A 24,164-nucleotide genomic window follows, 5' to 3' on the forward strand; every position below is an offset into this window, starting at 1 on the left:
TTGATGAAACATATGTTGATCTTTATATTTGAGTCCTTGTTGATTTGCCTTATACAATGCATGTACTTCAGTGTCAAATCATAAGACTCCAATGGGCCCCGAAATCCATGAACCTAGATTCGGTTTCTATGACAGAAATCGTTTATTTTACATCAACATACTGCTAAAAAAGTACACGTTCAATGCATGAATCAATGTTTGGATGGAAATCATATTTTTAATAAGCATACAAATGTAAAACATTTCTAAATACAGAATAAAAAGGTAAGATTAAAAAAAAGCTAAGGGACAGTGGGACACCAGCAAGACACTCGCGACACATTTTGTGGTTGCTGACATCTCTGTCAATATGCCATATAAAATGTATTCATTTAAGCAATGAACAGTGGTTTTAATGTTGTTATTGTCGATATGGCAGCAAGATGTATGGTGGGCAAATGGCATGGGAACCTGTTTAAGGGTTCCATGCTACATTTGCCCACCATACATATTGCTGCCATATCGACTATAACAACATTAATACCACTGTTCAATACTTATATTTACATTGCCTTACCATTTTCGTCAACTTTGAAAAAAACTTAACCAACACAAAAAAATCCCGCCTTTTTTAATGTCACATGATCATGACCCACTGGGTATTATAGCCTGAGGCACTGGGTGTTATCGGCGTATGGTGGCAACTGCCTCTTAGCAATGTCAATGGGAATATGCGGAACAAAGGTAAATATTGTATTACAATGTCTATAATCATCAATAGACAATGAACATGCTGAGGACATCTGGAGTAAGGAACAGTTTGTAATGGTCAGTATGATGTTTGGCCAGTTATAAGGTACATGCTTGCTTGTTGTTTTAGATAATTGGTTATAACTTGGTCCACTTTAACAGATGCCAGACATGTTTGTCAATATACGATAGGAAAGTAAGTGGTACAGGCCAATGGGGACTGACATTAAATTTACACTGACCAACTAGGGTACCCAAGACCCAACAAAACTTATAAAAGCTGAAAATGACTGTCTGATCTCTGAGTGCCCCCGTCAATGACTGTCTGATCTTAGTGCCCCCGTCCTCCTGTATTTAGGTGTGCTGTAGTGTCTAATTTTAGAGCATTATTTATGTGCTACTTATTTAAAAGTCCAACTGGACATACAGACATTTTAGAGGATACATGCTAAGCCTCTGAACATGTACCAGTAAGTGACTTGTTCTCTTGTTAGAGATGTTAAATTTCTGGGACACTTTGGTTACAAATAAATATTACAAAATATTTACATCTCTCCCTTCTTCAGCTTAGTAAACTCTGACTGCGAAAAAAGAGGATTAATAAGCGCGGGAATCAGTAACATAGTTATGACATTTTTTATTTGTGACGTTACTGGAACGTCAACTGGACGACGCCATTTTAGTGTTTTCTCCTGTTACCCGATGATCTCTGCACAAAAAGCTAACATCAAGTTAGTATTTTGTCAAAAACTAAACTGAATATTGCAGAAGTGAGTGCATATTTAACTTCTCCACAATATAAGCTAACAACAAATGGCTGAAGTGTGCAGTTCCAAGAAAACATTTGACCACGTCGCTACTAAATCTATGTCAATACACACTGTGCTTGACAATTATAGTTAATCTGAGACAGAAATTGTAGATTGTGAATATATCAATTAATTGAAAACGTAAAAGGTATCAAACAAAAATGTTGAGTTGTTTCTTTTAATTTTGTTAACAATAATGGTGTCTTTATGTAGATTTGCTGGAACTATGTTATCTTAGCAACCACGGCTGCCGTAGTTACCAACGTTGCAACACACCTTGAATTTTATTTTCTTCGTACTGTATTTAAACGATTTGTTTGATGTATAAGGATTGTACCTCATTTTGAATGTGTATATGGTAGTATGCCCACAGTTGGCAATGAACGTATCCTATGGAGTGCTAACACACTAACCATAGGAAATAGTGATTGATCAGCATATTTCTGCGATACTGAATTTTCCACAGGGGCATTGATGTGATAGGAAAATTGTACAAAGTGTATTACAGCAACTGACCATCTGTGATGATTAATTAGGGCCCCATATTGGATATATGGCTGCCTTATAATAATCACTTCATCAGTCCGTTTGTCCACAAATTTTGTTCACAGCTGATAAATTTAGTATTTATTGACAAATTTACATGATCATTGTCAAAATGTTTTGTTCACAAAAATATGTACTGAGGTCAAATATGGTCTTAAATTTTGTATGTTTGACTGATGAACATTTTGGTCAGAAAAGTTGGTTGGAGTTAAAAGAGGATTCAACTGACCAAAGTTCAAGTCAGAGTGTCATTGGTCACCGTCAAGGTCACTCGGTCAAAGTTCCAGGTCAAATTTTGTACCTTTTTACTGATGAACATTTTGTTATTACACTTATAATGAAGCAATGTTGGTCTGCAATCATACAGGAAGTCACTGTTCAAAGATCAAGCTCACAGGATCAGAAGTCAAGGTTACTTGGGCTCAAAGGTCAAGGACAAAGTAGATATCTTTACTGTGGCTATTGTTGGGGGGAGGGGATGTAATTTAAGGTTTAAATAAACAAAATATTGAGTTTTATACCAGTACAGTGTATTTTCATTTCTGATGACCCAGCAAATATGGAGGTGGTGGAAACAACAGTCGCATCATAGTACATGTCTATAATGTATAGATGTGCTTTGCTTCCTTGTGATCCAAATGTCCAAGGTCAACCATGCAATGATATAGTAGATTATAGCTTCTTGATGATTATTGAGGATATATTGCAACATAATGGGGCCCTGGATGTTCACCTGTCAATGTTCTTGGTATAAATTGGGATAGGATGGACCAGAGTATAACTTATTTCTACTGTAATCTCTATGATATACATTGGATGCCGATATGTTTGTGATTGACTGTGAACATGAAGATGAGTTTCAGAGATTAATATCAACATATCTTCCAACCTGTTTCTATACTTAAATTACACTTTGGATTTTGTTGTCATATTGCGAATTTGTGTTCAAGCTTTGAATTTATTTCACACATGGCTGGATTTGATGACTTATTGGAATTTGGATGATGTAAGGATGTGACAGGAGTTCATACCAGTCTACATATGATCCATCAGATTGGTGACAGAAGGCAGTATGACATATCAGGTCCACATGGAATATTTAGTAATGTCGTACCATGATAACTCTCATCGCCTATAAACAAGTAAACAAGTTACCTTATTTGTTCTAAAACACCTGTTCACTACTTTATGAGCCAAAATGGACCCATTACCCTCCCGTCTATATTTGTGTAATAGTACCTCTCCATCACAGGCCTCAAGTACACTGTACCTCAGCCTTAAAAATCAGCATAACTAGGAATGAGATATTGTCTCTGCTACAACTGATCATACACCTATTGCATGATGGTCCTATTTTTTAGCCAATCATCCATCTTTTAAACACTTCACATGTAGGTCCCTCTTGTTGCCTTGTTGTGCATATTAAATTTTGAAACTGATCGAAAAAAAATGGCTCACAGATGGCCATTTTGAATTTTGACAATTTACCTAAAAGTTAAGTTTGTTGTTACTATTTCTCAGAAAATATGGAACGGATCTTTTTCAAATTTCATCTGTAGGTGTACGTACATTGCAATATATATAGTTGTGTTTATGAAACTTGAGACTGGTTAGAAAACAAAATGGCTTACAGGCAGCCATTTAGAATTTTGACTATTGAAGTTTGTTACTGCGCGCTTCTTCTCAGAATTTAGTCAATGGATCTTTCTGGAATTTTATATGTAGAATCCCAATGGTCACAGCTACTTGTGTATGATAAAGTTTGAGACTGATAGAAAACAATATGGTGTTAGACAGTGTTTGAAAACACAGTTTCTGAGATGGTCTAATCAATTAAACCTTTCCAATGTCATTTGTTCATACATCTTGAGTATTGAGACTTAAGAACAAAATTAGAGAACAGTATTTTTTTGTCAATAGGATATATACCTGCTATATGTCAAGGGGTATTAAGAGGAAAAAAGGCAAAAAGAGAAATGAAGAGAAATATAAAGAATCAATAAGAAATTTTCCGTGCCAAAATCCGTCTGGGATCTCGTGTTTTTCCATACAGTTTGTAAGTGGTATTTCTATTTCCTCACCCACATACATCAAAATATGATTTGATAATACACTTTTACTGATCATTGTGTGTGTCGGTTTACTGTAAACAATTTTAATATATGGTCCTTTTGTCAAGGATTTGAAAATGTAAAGCAACACTGTCTAGCCTAGGTGATGTACCCTGAAGATCTAGATCAAGGGACACAAATTTTTAACTGTGCATATTTTTTGGCAGGAAACATTAATAATGTGGAAACAGTAGCTGATTCAACACTGTCTTTCCAAGCTATTTTAGAATCCTTTTTGAATTTCTACATTGACATATCAGCTATAAATGTTAGCAAACTCTGCATATAATTACAGAAATCTTGTGATCATGGCAGCGAGCTGATCCTCAGACAGTTTGACACAGTCCAATCTCTGTTTCAACCTTTCATTCATAGTAGTGTCACCTTTGTGCAAGTAAAATATTTTGGACTTAGTTAAGCATGGAGCTGTTGGTTTGTTAAAGAAACCTATCTTTAATGAACCTCCTATTTAGCAGCTGACCTCTGTATTTATACATATATCTTGTGTGTGTCTTTACCAGAGCTTCTCTTGAAGGGTCTAACATTGATGTATCATTATGGTTGTGTGACATGTCCAACAATACATCATTATTGTCGTTGGTTTAGCTCTAGATAAAATGCCTGATGACAAAGCCTGCATCTTTACTGAAAAAAAAAACAAATTAAAAAAAAAAAAAAAAAAACTTATTTGCATGATTCTATAGTGACTTAAAGGATGCCTGCATATATAGGTGATCTACATGATGGTTCCTCTGGTGTCAAACATCAATTATTTATTTTCTATGTTTACGTGTTTTCTTCCACTTTGACTTTTATGTTTGATCTGTTTTTGTGAAAGGGCAAACAATTGTATGTCTTTTGATAACATTCTCTTCCTTCAACAGATGCGTTGATATTGTACTAATTAGTTTAAAGCTCAACTGGCAATTTAAAAATAGTAAATCAACTATTGAAATTCACGGAGAACACAGGAATACCCCTGAAAAGTAACAGGGTGCGGGGCGGTTGTGTATTTCACACACCTTTAATTTCCCATATATGGTTGTGGTTGATGTCACTTCTTTCTGTTGTGTGGTTTTACTCTCGACTATGTGTGGTTAGGTATTCATTTTGTATAGGTATTCATTCTGTGTAATCATGAGGCTGTCAGATTTAATATTTATCACATAGATGATAAACAGTGAATTTAAATATGGAGGCCAGGAGAAACTGCTGCCTGTCTGAATACTTATCATGATTGTCCCTGCCTCTAGGTCAACAGTTGTTTGTAACAGTTGATGATAGTCAGTGGGCTACCTAATACTTTATCAGGGTTATCTTGCCTTTAGCCAACATATCAGCAGTATTTGGGTGAGATACTATTATCTCTTTTATTTTGCCTTTCTAACTGTACACTGAGCCTTGGTAACTCATTGGTTGGATAATCCATGTGACTCTTATCTTGGCCAATCAGAGGTCAGAGATTGCATGATCTTACTGAAATCATAAATAAATACAAAGGTCAAATGTCATATAAACTGATGAGAGTACTAGTCAGTCAAGCACAAGGGTCATTTTGTAAGCTTGATATAATCGGCTTGGTCAGACCTAATATAAAGGATAATTTTCTTTTGGGTCAGAGTTTGATTAATACTGTATTGATACAGACAGATGTGCATCTGACCAGCATCTGGTCCTCTTTGTATTGAAGGTCTGACAGAATGGGTGAAACTTACTAACCTGTTTAGATTCTTTTCTACACAATGAATTAATTGGATTCCTATCAATCAAATAAGCTCAAACTTTATTGTCAGTCTGATTTGTCAGAATTGCTTGCTAGGAATTTCCTGGACAAAAGGTAGTAAGAGGTCAAGGTCATTACATTGCTCCACTTTCTTCATTCGATTACAGAAATGTTTTTCTCAATATAGATGATACTTATTACAAAAAGTGATGACAAGATGACATTGCAGACTGAGATTAGTGGTAACAAAATGACATTGGAGACTGCATACAGAGATCACAACCTAACCTGGACAGTAACACAACCTAACCTGGACAGTAACACAACCTAACCTGGACAGTAATCACAACCTAACCTGTACAGTATCACAACCTAACCTGGACAGTAACACAACCTAACCTGGACAGTATCACAACCTAACCTGGACAGTATCACAACCTAACCTGGACAGTATCACAACCTAGCCTGGACAGTAACACAACCTAACCTGGACAGTATCACAACCTAACCTGGACAGTATCACAAACTAACCTGGACAGTATCACAACCTAACCTGGACAGTAACACAACCTAACCTGGGCAGTATCACAACCTAACCTGGACAGTAACACAACCTAACCTGGACAGTAACACAACCTAACCTGGACAGTATCACACTAACCTGGACAGTAACACAACCTAACCTGGACAGTAACACAACCTAACCTGGACAGTATCACAACCTAACCTGGACAGTAACACAACCTAACCTGGACGGTAACACAACCTAACCTGGACAGTATCACACTAACCTGGACAGTAACACAACCTAACCTGGACAGTAACACAACCTAACCTGGACAGTATCACAACCTAACCTGGACAGTAACACAACCTAACCTGGACAGTATCACAACCTAACCTGGACAGTATCACAACCTAACCTGGACAGTATCACAACCTAACCTGGACAGTAACACAACCTAACCTGGACAGTATCACAACCTAACCTGTACAGTATCACAACCTAACCTGGACAGTAACACAACCTAACCTGGACAGTATCACAAACTAACCTGGACAGTATCACAACCTATTAAACCTGGACAGTATCACAACCTATTAAACCTGGACAGTATCACAACCTAACCTGAACAGTATCACAACCTAACCTGGACAGTATCACAACCTATTAAACCTGGACAGTAACACAACCTAACCTGGACAGTATCACAACCTAACCTGTACAGTATCACAACCTAACCTGGACAGTAACACAACCTAACCTGGACAGTATCATAACCTAACCTGGACAGTATCACAACCTAACCTGGACAGTAACACAACCTAACCTGGACAGTATCACAACCTAACCTGGACAGTATCACAACCTAACCTGGACAGTAACACAACCTAACCTGGACGGTAACACAACCTAACCTGGACAGTATGACAACCTAACCTGGACAGTTATCACAACCTAACCTGGGCAGTAACACAACCTAACCTGGACAGTATTACAACCTAACCTGGAGTATCACAACCTAACCTGGACAGTATCACAACCTAACCTGGACAGTATCACAACCTAACCTGGACGGTAACACAACCTAACCTGGACGGTAACACAACCTAACCTGGACAGTATCACACTAACCTGGACAGTAACACAACCTAACCTGGACAGTATCACAACCTAACCTGGACAGTATCACAACCTAACCTGGACAGTATCACAACCTAACCTGGACAGTATCACAACCTAGCCTGGACAGTAACACAACCTAACCTGGACAGTATCACAACCTAACCTGGACAGTAACACAACCTAACCTGGACGGTAACACAACCTAACCAGGACAGTAACACAACCTAACCTGGACAGTAACACAACCTTACCTGGACAGTAACACAACCTAACCTGGACAGTAACACAACCTAACCTGGACAGTAACACAACCTAACCTGGACAGTAACACAACCTAACCTGGACAGTAATACAACCTAACCTGGACAGTAACACAACCTAACCTGGACAGTAACACAACCTAACCTGGACAGTAATACAACCTAACCTGGATAGTATCACAACCTAACCTGGACAGTAACACAACCTAACCTGGACAGTAACACAACCTAACCTGGACAGTAACACAACCTAACCTGGACAGTATCACAACCTAATTACCTGGACAGTATCACAACCTAACCTGGACAGTAACACAACCTAACCTGGAGTATCACAACCTAACCTGGACAGTATCACACTAACCTGGACAGTAATACAACCTAACCTGGACAGTAACACAACCTAACCTGGACAGTATCACAACCTAACCTGGACAGTAATACAACCTAACCTGGAGTATCACAACCTAACCTGGACAGTAACACAACCTAACCTGGACAGTATTACAGCCTAACCTGGAGTATCACAACCTAACCTGGACAGTATCACAACCTAACCTGGACAGTATCACACTAACCTGGACAGTAACACAACCTAACCTGGAGTATCACAACCTAACCTGGACAGTATCACAACCTAACCTGGACAGTATCACACTAACCTGGACAGTAATACAACCTAACCTGAAGTATCACAACCTAACCTGGACAGTATCACAACCTAACCTGGACGGTAACACAACCTAACCTGGACAGTACCACAACCTAACCTGGACAGTTATCACAACTTAACCTGGGCAGTAATACAACCTAACCTGGACAGTATTACAACCTAACCTGGACAGTAACACAACCTAACCTGGACAGTATCACAACCTAACCTGGACAGTATCACACTAACCTGGACAGTATTACAACCTAACCTGGAGTATCACAACCTAACCTGGACAGTAACACAACCTAACCTGGACAGTAACACCACCTAACCTGGGCAGTATCACAACCTAACCTGGACAGACTAACACAACCTTACCTGGACAGTAACACAACCTAACCTGGACAGTAACACAACCTAACCTGGACATTATCACAACCTAACCTGGACAGTATTACAACCTAACCTGGACAGTAACACAACCTAACCTGGACAGTAACACAACCTAACCTGGACAGTAACACAACCTAACCTGGACAGTATCACACTAACCTGGACAGTATCACAACCTAACCTGGAGTATCACAACCTAACCTGGACAGTAACACAACCTAACCTGGACAGTATCACAACCAAACCTGGAGTATCACAACCTAACCTGGACAGTATCACAACCTAACCTGGACAATGTCATGACCCAGCTTAATGTTTACCACACACATATCGAATATATTAACCCTTATACTGCTTAAGTAACCTGCATGTCTCAGCAGTACTTAAAAGTCATGTATTTAAGCCTCTTTAGAATTGTCAAGATATCAACTTGATATGGCCATACCTGCATTGTCCATACCTGCATGGATTTACCTATAGTAAGTATTTAAACTCCAGTCTAAGGCTAGCGACCAGTCAGTAGGGTACATTTTGTACTATTGAATCAAGCTTATCTGTGATGACCCAGGAAAGTGAGGGGATCTTCCTCTGTTGGTAATGTGAAGATAAAGAGACAATGTCACCTGATGCCCAACTGGACCTAAGGGACTGACAGAGAGCCACTCATACCAAACTATAGAATCACAGACATCCTGTTGATGAAATGTTGCTGTAAATATCATTAGGTATTCAATGTACATGTACATTGAATAGTAAGGATTGAATGAAGAAGTGCTCCTAAGCTTTTTGTGTGCAGGAGGTGAGTTATATGAAAATTCACTGAAAATAATAAATATTAACGATTTTAACTTAAACTGAATATGCATGAAGTCATCATCAATATTAGGGACTAGAGTGCCATTGTGTATGTTAAATATTTCTATATTAAACATGTTTGCATAATACACAATATACGATTCCAAAACACAAATATTTTCTATATCCCACTTGATTGACTTGGATCTTGTATATTATAATGGGAGTGATATTGATTCGATTTCAAAGTTATTATTTCAACAAAAAGCAGGGCAGTATAGCTTATTCTATCACCTCAGCTGATTAATAATTCTCCATCAAATGCAATATTTTTCATATTTTAGTTGAAACATTCTTCTGCCAGTCACTGACATTTGATGATAAAAAACATCATAAGAATTAGTTATAAATACCAGTAACATTGAATAACCTAATTCTTTATAATTAATTCAGTGATTGTAGGTACATTTCACATGTTTGTATTTAAATATACACCTGTACAAAGCCTACAAATAGTATGCTACCTGACAAAATGGTCCTAAATTATTAGATATTGAAACTTTACAATATTAACAAAAAGGCAAAACAATTGTCTGTATCAAGACAAAAGGGGACATGTTTAAAGTAAGATATTAGCATTAAGCGGCTAGAGTCTTCAAGATACATTAGAAACTTTAAATACATAAGGAACTTTAAATACATTAGAAACTTTGAATTAGAAACTTTAAATACATTAGAAACTTTAAATACATTAGAAACTTTAAATTACAAACTTTAAATACATTAGAAACTTTAAATTAGAAACTTTAAATACATTAGAAACTTTAAATTAGAAACTTTAAATACATTAGAAACTTTAAATAGTAAAATACACCAGAAACATATATGTAGTTTGCATAACGTATTTCAATTGAGGAAGTGTTTATCAACCACCGCGGCACCGACTTTGTGACATTAAATGACAAATGTTACTACTGTAGTGTGGCACTGTTTTGTGACATTAAATGACAAATGTTACTTAGCTGTAGTGTGGCACTGTTTTGTGACATTAAATGACAAATGTTACTACTGTGGCACTGTTTTGTGACATTAAATAATAAATGTTACTACTGTGGCACTGTTTTGTGACTTAAATGATAAATGTTACCACTGCGGCACCGACTTTGTGACATTGAATGACAAATGTTACTAATGTGGCACTGTCTTGTGACATTGAATGACAAATGTTACTAATGTGGCACTGTTTTGTGACATTAAATTATAAATGTTTCTACTGTGGCACTGTTTTGTGACATTAAATGATAAATGTTACCACTGTGGCACTGTCTTGTGACATTAAATGACAAATGTTACTACTGTGGCACTGTTTTGTGACATTAAATGATAAATGTTACTACTGTGGCACTGTTTTGTGACATTAAATGATAAATGTTACCACTGCGGCACCGTCTTTGTGACATTAAATAATAAATGTTACCACTGTGGCACTGTTTTGTGACATTAAATGATAAATGTTACTACTGTGAAGTTTTGTGACATTAAATGACAAATGTTACTACTGTGGCACTGTTTTGTTACACTAAATGATAAATGTTACTACTGTGGCACTGTTTTTTGACATTAAATGATAAATGTTACTACTGTGGCACTGTTTTGTGACATTAAATGATAAATGTTACTACTGTGGCACTGTTTTGAGACATTAAATGATAAATGTTACCACTGCGGCACCGTCTTTGTGACATTAAATGATAAATGTTACCACTGCGGCACCGTCTTTGTGACATTAAATAACAAATGTTACTACTGTGGCACTGTTTTGTTACACTAAATGATAAATGTTACTACTGTGGCACTGTTTTTTGACATTAAATGATAAATGTTACTACTGTGGCACTGTTTTGTGACATTAAATGATAAATGTTACTACTGTGGCACTGTTTTGAGACATTAAATGATAAATGTTACCACTGCGGCACCGTCTTTGTGACATTAAATGATAAATGTTACCACTGCGGCACCGTCTTTGTGACATTAAATAACAAATGTTACTACTGTGGCACTGTTTTGTGACATTAAATGATAAATGTTACTACTGTGGCACTGTTTTGTGACATTAAATGATAAATGTTACTACTGTGGCACTGTTTTGTGACATTAAATGATAAATGTTACTACTGTGGCACTGTTTTGTGACATTAAATGATAAATGTTACCACTGCGGCACCGTCTTTGTGACATTAAATAACAAATGTTACTACTGTGGCAATGTCACTACTGCATACCCAAGCCCTTAAAACGGCCATTAAAAACCCCATTAAAATTTCCCATCATAAAACCATCAATCATGCTACTAATTTTGTACCTTTAATGACTATTAATTGAAAAATTTTAATACAAGTTTGATAGTCTTTAAATGTGACAGTTTTCAATTTTAATGATCATCAAAGGGTTGAAACAAATCAATTAGTTCATGGTACTTAATTAATACATTTTAATGGCTATTAACAAAACATTTATAATGATCATTAATTATTTTAATAATGGCTTTTAATTTAACATTAATGACTATTAAAGGTACAAAATTAATGGGTCTGAAAAAAAACCAATAAAATTTAAATGCATTTTAAGGATTTTAATGGTTTGACAAAAACATTAATAGTCATTAACTCTTATCACTAATGTCAAATTGCCCATTACAAACCCATTAAAGTTTTCACTAAGTAATTGCCATTACAATGTAATAGGGCCATCAATAATTAGTTTTCAATGTAATGGGCATCAAACCTTATGGTGTAATGGGCATTAAACATTTTGGTGTAATGTAATGGCCATTAGGTTTGGAGCAAAACCATTTTTTGTAATGCCCATTAACGGTGTCATTACTTTCTGAAGTGTACTCTGTAATGGCCATTACATTTCGTCAGAAAAGGTGTAATGGCCATTAAAGGTGTACAAAACTAAAAGACCATTACAAGAAAATACACTTTAATGGCCATAATTTTTACAAATATAATGACCATTACTTTTAAAGTACAAAAACTGTTTAAAGATCAACACAATGGTAATGGCCATTACGTTTTTACAAACAAAAGTGTAATGGCCATTATATATATACAGGTATACAAAATTAATGGACCTACATGTGACCATTACATTAGACGCATTCAGAAAATTTAGAAAATGCATTTTGCCACTTAATTTCATCAAAGTTCATCATGAACTGTATCACTATGCATGTTTGACAATATCTTTGTACATGTAGTCCTTCCATTAAAAATTGCATTCAAAGTGATCCATCATTTGTTTCAAATTGATAACTGCTTCACAAATGGATATTCACAGTACACAATCATGTGGACCCAAAATCCTTTTAATATTCTTCAGATACATGTAAGAGTGATTTATGTTCATTATTGCATTAATTCTCAATGTACATATGATGTGTGTTTGTACAATGTGGTTGAATAGGCAATACAATTTAAGAAATGCCAAAGCTGTTTGAATATAATGTACACTATGTAAATTTAGGTCACATGCATGGTGATTGGTTTTAAGTTAATTCTTACCTATAAACAGGTTGACATACTTCCAGAGTTGAATATTTCATTTCCTGGTAGTCTTGTATTAATCATGAACCAGGTATTAAAGATAAATACTTCCCTTCATTTGTAAAATAACATGTTGTTCATATGTGTGAGAAAAGCCTCATGGCTGCCATGTATTGGAACTCTCCTGCTTGAAGTTATTGGGCGGGAAAATTTGGCGGGAAATTTGAAGTTTTTTTTATTGTGAAGGGGTTTAGTAAGCCTGTACAGTTTCCTTATTCTTCTTTAAGCCAACAACAAAATTGTAATATAGACATGGAATTCAACAATAACAATATAATGAAAAATAAGATACTGAAATAATACATTAATTTAAGGTCAACAATTCATGGTAGTATATTAAACATTGTCATATATATTACAATATGATGTGATGATATTTGTAATATTTGTAATGGCCATTACAAGAAAAAAAATGTCACTTATGAGGAATTGCACATCGGAATAACAAATGTAATGGCATTACATAAAGGTACCATTAAGTAATGGCTATTTCATTATGACCATAATTTGTTATGGTCATTAAATGGAAAATGTAATGGGCATTACATGAAGGTACCAATAAGTAATGGCCATTGCATTGTGATCATAATTTGTTATGGCCATTAAATGGAAAATGTAATGGGCATTACATGAAGTTACCAATAAATAATTGCCATTACATTGTGATCATAATTTGTTGTGGCCATTAAATGGAAAATGTTATGGGAGTACATAAAATCCACAGTTATTAATGGCCATAACATTATGATGACTCCACTCTAATGGCCATTACAAACAGAATAAAGGCCATTAAGAAAAATACAAAACATGAAGTAATGGCCATTATTTTGTTAATGACCATTACAAAGAAAATATTAATAGGAAAGTAATTGAAATTTAGAAAAATAATGCCCATTACATTACTTAACTCCAGGTTTGTCCCAAAAATGGAAACGAGAAATAATGGCCAATTTTAATGGAATCAGTGTTTTTAATGGTTTTGTAATGGGTTTGTAATAGATTTGTAATGACTTTGCTGGGCAGTAGTGCATGTTTTTGTCACTTAATTTAAATGATGAATGAATGGGCAATGATTTCTAGTCCACCATCATCAGATTGGTGGGGTTGTCAAATCGCCCTGCATATGAAAAGGAATCTTTCTTAACTTTCATAATTATGTAAGTTCCCTTTCGTCCCTAGTTGTGCATGTTTCATTTCGGGGTCAGAAAACGACATGGCCAACAGTTTGCTCCTGCTATATGGTGTTATATAAAGTTGTTAAATGTTTTGAAGGAAGAGTGAAAGAAGGGAAATGAATGATCCATTTCAGTCTTTCATTTGACTGATATGGATCATACAATGGTGGGTGCCAAGATCCCCCTGGGATCTCTTGTTTTCTTAAGCAAAACACGTAATAACACAACAGTGTATTACTAATATTTATTAGCAATGTACAAAAATAATGAAATGAACATCACCATATCGCACATATGTTGCTATATAATGCTCAAATAATTGGTTTACTGGTAGAAGGCTAGACTAATTAAGTGAGGGGTCCTAGGATTATTGAAATTAATATAATATATGACACTGAACTCTTTAACAATTAGTTTTATATACCTACATATGCTAATATAGCAAAACATTAAATGCAGTACCTCAGACTAACCAATATTTAACATAATAATTGGCTTAAATCCTTTACATTAATAGCTGTAGGTCTAACGTGTAAGTACGGGGTGTACATGGAAATTGATCGTATTATTCCTTTCTTTAAGTGAGAATAGTCTATTTCGTTATAGGTATCACAGCTAACATTACATAATTCGACCTTGTACATTGATTGTCTCGGCTGGAACGAAGTCACAAAATAGATATAGATATATATATTAGCTAGATATATGTTAGATATGTATGCTTAAAGAGCATAATTCCAACTTAAACCAAACTTGGTAACATGGTTCATAGTGGATATCTCAGCACGCCCTTCATTTATGGAATATCGGCCAGAATATGTGGTCCATGCTGAGTGCCTCTGGAAAATAGAGATGTATAAGGGGTCAATCTGACAATCAGATAGTGTGTTATATATATGTTTCTAACTGTGTTGGTCCAAGAGCATTGGCAGAGGCAGCTGATCAAAACACTACATGGTCAATTCCTTGTACACTGTATGTGTAGACACCACACATATACCACACACATATACCACACACACATACCACTTGTTATTGTATGTAGACACCACACATATACCACACACACACATCACCTGTTACTGTGTTTGTAGACACCACACATATACCACACATATACCATACATATACCATACATATACCACACATATACCATACATATACCACACATATACCACACATATACCACACATATACCATACATATACCATACATATACCATACATATACCACACATATACCACACATATACCATACATACATACCACTTGTTACTGTGTTTGTAGACATCATACATATACCATACATATACCATACATATACCATACATATACCACACATATACCACACATATACCACACACACATATCACTTGTTACTGTATGTGTAGACACCACACATATACCACACACACATACCACTTGTTATTGTTTGTAGACACCATACATATACCACACACACATATCACATGTTACTGTATGTGTAGACACCACACATATACCACACACACATATCACTTGTTACTGTATGTGTAGACACCACACATATACCACACACACACATACCACTTGTTACTGGATGTGTAGACACCACACACATACCACACACACATACCACTTGTTAATGGATGTGTAGACACCACACACATACCACACACACATACCACTTGTTACTGGATGTGTAGACACCACACACATACCACACACACATATCACCTGTTACTGTATGTGTAGACACCACACATATACCACACACACATACCACTTGTTATTGTATGTAGACACCACACATATACCACACACACACATCACCTGTTACTGTGTTTGTAGACACCACACATATACCACACATATACCATACATATACCATACATATACCATACATATACCACACATATACCATACATATACCACACATATACCACACATATACCACACATATACCATACATATACCATACATATACCACATACCACACACACATATACCACACACACACATATCATCCGTTACTATATGTGTAGACACCACACATATACCACACACACATACCACACACACATATACCACACACACATACCACACACAAACATATACCACACACACATATACCACACACACATATCACACACACATATACCACACACACACATACCACACACACATATCACCCGTTACTATATGTGTAGACACCACACATATACCACACACACATACCACTTGTTACTGTATGTGTAGACACCACACACATACCACACACACATACCACTTGTTACTGTATGTGTAGACACCACACATATACCACACACACACATATCACCTGTTACTGTGTTTGTAGACACCACACATATACCACACATATACCACACATATACCACACATATACCATACATATACCACACATATACCACACATATACCACACATATACCACACATATACCACACATATACCACACATATACCACACATATACCACACATATACCACACATATACCACACATATACCACACATATACCACACATATACCATACATATACCACACATATACCACACATACATACCACTTGTTACTGTGTTTGTAGACATCATACATATACCACACATATACCACACACACATATCACTTGTTACTGTATGTGTAGACACCACACATATACCACACACACACATATCACCTGTTACTGTGTTTGTAGACACCACACATATACCACACATACATACCACTTGTTACTGTGTTTGTAGACATCATACATATACCACACATATACCACACACACATACCACTTGTTACTATATGTGTAGACACCACACATATACCACACACACATATACCACACACATATACCACACACACATACCACTTGTTACTGTAAGTGTAGACACCACACATATACCACACACACACACATCACCTGTTACTGTGTTTGTAGACACCACACATATACCACACACATATACCACTTGTTACTGTGTATGTAGACACCACACATATACCACACATACCACTTGTTACTGTATGTGTAGACACCACACATATACCACACACATATACCACTTGTTACTGTATGTGTAGACACCACACATATACCACACACACACATATCGCTTGTTACTGTGTTTGTAGACACCACACATATACCACACACATCACTTGCTGCTGTAGTCAGTTGTCCTTACCTCAGTATTCATGTGAATGGAATTTATACCACGGAGGCAAATTGTGCTGTAATTTCACCACAGCAATGACTGAAGCTGTGTATAGAGGCTTTTATACTGATGAAGTTAGACAGAGATCAAAGACAGTGTCCAGGCTTATTGCTGTGGTACATTAATATACTGTAAACAGGGTTGATTGGAATGCCAGTAGATCAGCACAGAGTCAAACATTGAGCAGCAGCGTTTTTTATCTACTGGTGTAAAAGCTAAAGATGTATAGTACTCTCTGTGTGTAGTGGTTGGATCTAAATCAACTCTTCTTCAGCACTACAAATTCAATATGATGCCCTTCATGTCGTGCTTCTGTTATCGTCAGCGTAAAGGACAAACTCGAGCATGGAGGGTGGTGCAAGGCAATGCAAAAATTGTCTATGAATCTACGGAGGTTGATCTAGTAAGTGAACCAGGATTAATAATAGTATGTGTTGTTTTCTAGCATTATCTGAATAGCCCTATGAGTAGCCCTATAAATATTGATTAATTACAGTCATATTGAAGTGAACCAGGATTAATAATAGTATGTGTTGTTTTCTAGCATTGTGTTATTTTCACAAAGGCTATTGTCAGTACCTGGTTTCTGATGTATAAGGGGTCAATCTGACAATTTATCCACATGTGTATGTATAGTATGACTCCCTGTCTCTCATCATGAAGTGCTGAATATAAGTGTAACACCACATATACTATAATTTATTGATTGGTTAATGGCTGAAGTGAATGTTGACATTAATCATCCCAAAGATTTTGATTCTGACTGAGATCAAGTATAGTTAATGAATCATTGTTTTAAATGATCAATTAGATAATTAATGTTTTTGATGAACTTTTTTTGCATGAAAATAATCCAAAATCTATCATGTCATCAGCCTTATAATGATCTGTGATTTATAGTACTCGTGTCACTGTATGGCTGCGTAAATAACAAGACTGATGTAACAAAAGTCACTGACCACATACTTGGTAAATTATCTAACACACTGATGTTTATGCAATCATGAATTTATAGCAGTCATATACGGTATGATGGTTATTATTACCAACTCAGCCAAATTATAATGCTATTCTTATCGGTATGATGATTATTATTACCAACTCAGCCAAATTATAATGCTATTCTTATTGGTATGATGACGTTGCTGATTTATAATGTACAGTTACTTAGTTTAAAGATCTTGTTTCATAAGTCCATACGTCTACTGAGGGGGATATGGGAGGATTTGATGTCCTCTGGGTGGTAGGTTTGCTCTACTGAAGAATCGGGAAAAGTCTATAGGCAATGCCTAATGTTTTAGTACCAATATGTACTATGTTACATTGTAACTCCGGGTATTTCATCCTGTGATATCTACTGACCAGGGCATTGATGTTTATCTCCTTTTTATCTCACCTGGACCGAAGGTCTGGTGAGCTTATGCCATGGTGCGGCGTCCGTCGTCCGTCCGTCGCCCATCGTCCGTCAACATTTGCTTCAAATCGCTACTAGTCAAAAAGTTGTTATTAGATTTTGACCAAATTTGGTCAGAAACATCCTTGGCGGAAGGGGATCAGATTTTGCATAAATGGTGACTCTGACCCCCAAGGGGCCTGAGGGGCGGGGCCCAATAGGGGAAATTGATGCAATTCCTTTAAATCGCTACTTGTCATAAAGTTACGAATGGATTTGAACCGAATTAGGTCAGAAACATTCTTGGGGGAAGGGGAACAGATTTTGCATAAATGGTGACTCTCACCCCTGAGGGGCCAAATGGGCGGGGCCCAATAGGGAAAATAGAGGTAATTCCTTTAAATCACTACTAGTCATAAAGTTATGAAAGGATTTGAACCCAATTTAGTCAGAAACATCCATCGCGGAAGGGGAACAGATTTTGCATAAATGGTGACTCTGACCCCCGAGGGGACAAAGGGCCCATTTGGGGAAAAAGAGGTAACTCCTTCAAATCGCTACTAGTCATAAAGTTATGAATGGATTTGAACCCAATTTAGTGAGAAATCTCCTTGGGGGAAGGGAAACAGATTTTGCATAAATGGTGACTCTGATCACTGAGGGGCCAAAGGGGTGGGGCCCCATAGGGAAAATAAAAGTAATTCTTTTAAATCGCTACTAGTAATAAAGTTACGAATGGATGTTCTAAAAACAATTATTGAGGTCTTTCAGACCCTTAGAGAGTCTGGACTTTGTTGTTTCTTTAAAGCAGTTGGGATCCCCACACCATAACCATATATAACATCGTTTGAGATTGACAAATAAAACGAATTGAACATGAACATTATTTTGACATTTGGTCTAATCCAACCAGGTGAGCGATACAGGCCCCATGGGCCTCTTGTTAATTAAATGGTATATGAAGATCAGATATTAGGATGACATGTTATGCTTCCGGTTTCCAGTATGTTCCAATAAATCAGTTGTTTTTGTCCAAATTGTAATGGGAAGGATCAAGATATTTTATGATCTAGTTGTATTTTGGTTTTATCCACCTGGACAGCCGTGTGTCACCAATTATACTCATGGGTAATCCCTATATTACAGGTACATTTTCATTAATTGATAAACAGACAAGACAAAAACACAGTATTCAGCCTCAGCATCAGTTTCCTGGGATTAGCAACAAGGCATATTGAAACTGGAAATTGATATTGACAGTTGTGTAACCAGGAAACATAATTAAGTAAAACAACTGTTTAAATTGAGTCAAGGTAGGTGATATTCACTGTTTGGTGGCAATGAATTATCTCCTCCTAGACTTCACTACCATTACACTTATAACATTTTCCCTGATAGGGTCAATACATCAACTCTAACTCTAAGCAAGTATTTTCCCTGACCGGGTCAACACATCTCTAAGCAGGAGGTGGGAAACAGCATTACATGGTTAACTGCCATAGACTTGTGATGGCTAATGATATCATATGTATAGTTGCTTGCCTCATTTTTCTACATCTATTAAATCATCGCTGGTTTTAAAATAATGGTGTGCTTTTGCCATCATCTGGGACATCCATCTGTCTGAGTGACATCACTTTTTTTTTAAACACTGCAAATCTAAAACACCTGAATGCATTTGGACTAGATTTTGTGTGGAACATCCTGATATTAAAACAAGTTGGGGTGAATACATGTAGGTTCTGGTCCTCATGATGCTGATTTAAAAAGACCTGGATGAGTGATCAATGTATAATGATTATTATTCAACAAAAATTATTGATATGATTTCTAGAATATCCAGGTCAGCAAGCAGGCTCAATGGGCCTCTTGTTGTTCTTTATTGGAACCAGGCAAATCGTGTGTTACTGTTGCTTAAGCAATCATTTGACTTTTCCAGTACCATTTGTCTGAAGGAAGATTAACCAATCAAAGAGAAGTAAAATGATGGTCATTAAACAGATTATCTGACAACATCATAATCTTCAGTTATTTATGTCAGGTTGACATGATCTCTTGTCAGGTGAAATATTACGTCATTCAAATTAATGAATTGTTTATGTGTGGAAAGGTCACTCATTCATGTGGTATACTAATGTATTATGGAATAAGACAATAGGACATGGCCTATAATGGATGCCTTGATACAGTAGTGAGGAGGATCTGATGCTGGCCATAACTATAATAGTTATCACAGACTAATTCATGAATGTCAATGTGAAAAAACTGCAAATGTTGAGTGTATTCATATTTTGATATATGGATGTGTTTCAGTTTATATTTGAGGCATCATCTGAAATGTTCCAAAAATTATTTTTTTATACCCCCGCAACGAAGTTAGGGGGGTATACTGGAATCAGGTTGTCCGTCCGTCCGTCCGTCTGTAGACGCATTTTGTCCGGACAACTCCTCCTAAACCGCTGGGCCGATTCGAATGAAACTTTACACACATATTAATGATCATGTGTAGATGTACTTGCCACTCTCTTTTTCTCAAAATGATGGTTGCTATGGAAACTGGTCACTGTAAACAGGTTTTCTGATAAGAACCATAACTTTAAGTTTGTCCAGACAACTCCTCCTAAACCGAAGGGCCGATTTCAATGAAACTTCACACAAATATAGAGGACCACATGTAGATGTGCATGCCACTTTCTTTTTCTCAAAATTATGGTTGCTATGGCAACTGGTCACTATAAACAGGTTTTCCGATAAGAACCATAACTTTAAGTTTGTCCGGACAACTCCTCCTAAACCGAAGGGCCAATTTCAATGAAAGTTCACACAAATATAGAGGACCATATGTAGATGTGCATGCCACTTTCTTTTTCTCAAAATTAGGGTTGCTATGGTAACTGGTCACTATATTACTGGGTTAACTTAGTTGGCCTCTAATTATCAGTTCCAATTCACCATTGACTCATGCAGATTGCGGGGGTATTAGTCAGCCATCTTGGCGACAGTTCTAGTTTAAATCTGTCATTGAATAGCAATTTTAGTGCTGCAAGTTGTGGTGTGAACTTGATGTTGTACAAAGCCATTGTTTTTAATATTTGAGATAATTTTTGTGGTGACAACACAATGGACAGTAGCACCAAGGGAAATGCCGTAGACTTAGGATACCACATGGTGCTTACGATGACATGATATGGTGTTGTAGGTTTTAGACCAGTGTCTTCACTTACAGTTTTATCTCGCCATTTCTTATGAAAAATGTCCCATATTTACCAGTAAACAGCCATGAGAACTTACTTTTAAAACTGACCGTTTGAGAGTTGTCAAATGCAAAGTTGTCAATCAACTAGACCTACAGAAGTATTTCTGTACACCTAGGGTTATACTCTGTACATTACGATATATATTAATTGTGTATTTAATTTCTGTTACAGAGACGAGGAGGGATTTCCTTTGATAGAAAGGACAAGAATGCCATCTATGTCAGAATGCTTGGTATGTATGATTTATCAGGATTATGGTAAATCGTGAAGGATTTCCTTCTAGAGCTACTTCCTTTGTGTTTGTTTAAATTTTCAAAAGTTTTCTCTGAAATATTTGATATTATCAAAAGTTCACAGTTAGAAAAGAATTTTTATGAAGTATTGAGATAATCTGCCACAAAGATAAACGTTTTTGTGTTGTGACAAAAACTAATAGATTGGAGGCCAAGCAAGTAAATTATACACAACTGCTTGGCATCCTAAATATAAAAAAGTGTTTGAGTTATTGCCCCTTTAGGCAAATTGAACTATATTAAAGTTCACACTAGATTGACTTTACATCTGTCAACCCTCACTGTTTAGGTAATCTTCAAAACCTGGTCTTTGTTACTTTAAAATGCAATAATGTGATAGAAGGAAAACTGCTTCAAATGTACCTTTCTGAAGTTTAAGATTTTGAACAGCCACCACCTCCCCTTTGGAAGTATAACTTTACATATTGGTGAAACTACTTTTATAATTTACAGACTACTTATCTCATAACACTTTTGATATCTTTTAATATAGACCTACTTTAAACAGAGATATATAGTGGGTTTTTTTAACAGGTGTATTCTTGTGGTGTCTCCAGGTTGCCTTCCATATGAATTCATATAGAAATACTTTAAAATATCATGGTAGAAATTTGTTTAATTTTAAGTTGTTTGTTTAAGAGTCCAAGTTGAATGTGGATGTTTAATTAGATAATGATCGATGCCTTTAATGCACATTTCAACAGAAAATTATTTAATATAGGACAGTCTGTACAATTGTATCTTGAAGCCAGTTGATGTTCAACATCAATATAATGGACAAGTGTTTTCCACTTGTTTACCGAATAACATGTTGTATTTAAGATAATAAGCCAGAATGCTATCTAGCTGTAGGTACTAATGATGGTATTTTCACCGATTTATTTCTCCTTTGCTGGTCTCCTTCAAAACAAGGTGCTAATTCTGCTGATGGGAGTCCGATGTTGTCCATATCATGTGGGTTAACTTTGTGTAAGGTCATTAGAACAGTAGTATATAATTACATAGCAAACAATCAGGTATGGGAAATAAACCATTGTACACAATGTGATAGCCATCAACATTGTCACCACAGATTTGTTAAAATGCAGAAGTCCTTTACTGTATTCGTGTTGTAACAAATTGCCTACAAAGTACAAATATAGTCAAATATCACAGACATATTTCATTGAAAAAATGTAAAATGGAAGATGAAAATACTCTCAAGGGGCCGCGGTGGCCGAGTGGTTAAGGTGTCCCGACACTTTATCACTAGCCCTCTACCTCTGGGTTGTGAGTTCGAAACCTACGTGGGGCAGTTCTCAGGTACTGACCATAGGCCGGTAGTTTTTCTCTGGGTACTCCGCCTTTCCTCCACTCCAAAACCTGGCATGTCCTTAAATGACCCTGGCTGTTAATAGGATTTTAAACAAAAACAAACCAAAATTGACGATCTCAATGTATTTGATATCTGATTATGTAGTAATCGTGATTGGCTCAATGTATTGGATATCTGATTATGTAGTTATCGTGATTGGCTCAAAGTATTTGATATCTGATGATGTTGTAATTGTGATTGGCTCAATGGATTTGATATCTGAT

The 24,164-nt window shown here is 36.3% G+C and overlaps 1 protein-coding gene across 5 annotated transcripts in view; it reads left to right on the forward strand.

The window, feature by feature from the left end:
- LOC117325139 (high affinity cAMP-specific 3',5'-cyclic phosphodiesterase 7A-like) overlaps nt 1-24,164 on the forward strand; it is an 84,413-nt gene that overhangs the window by 14,768 nt on the left and 45,481 nt on the right. For 3 of the 5 annotated variants that reach the window (XM_033881105.1, XM_033881113.1, XM_033881112.1), the window contains exon 2: nt 22,465-22,525. In XM_033881105.1, coding sequence (XP_033736996.1) covers nt 22,465-22,525 — 61 coding nt within the window. Of the gene's footprint in view, nt 1-9,194; nt 9,653-17,631; nt 18,047-22,464; nt 22,526-24,164 lie in introns of those variants that run through there. The other 2 variants (XM_033881111.1, XM_033881106.1) reach the window with 2 other exon arrangements.

The sequence above is a fragment of the Pecten maximus genome, chromosome 4 (assembly GCF_902652985.1).
Source record: "Pecten maximus chromosome 4, xPecMax1.1, whole genome shotgun sequence".
Lineage (NCBI taxonomy): Eukaryota > Metazoa > Mollusca > Bivalvia > Pectinida > Pectinidae > Pecten > Pecten maximus.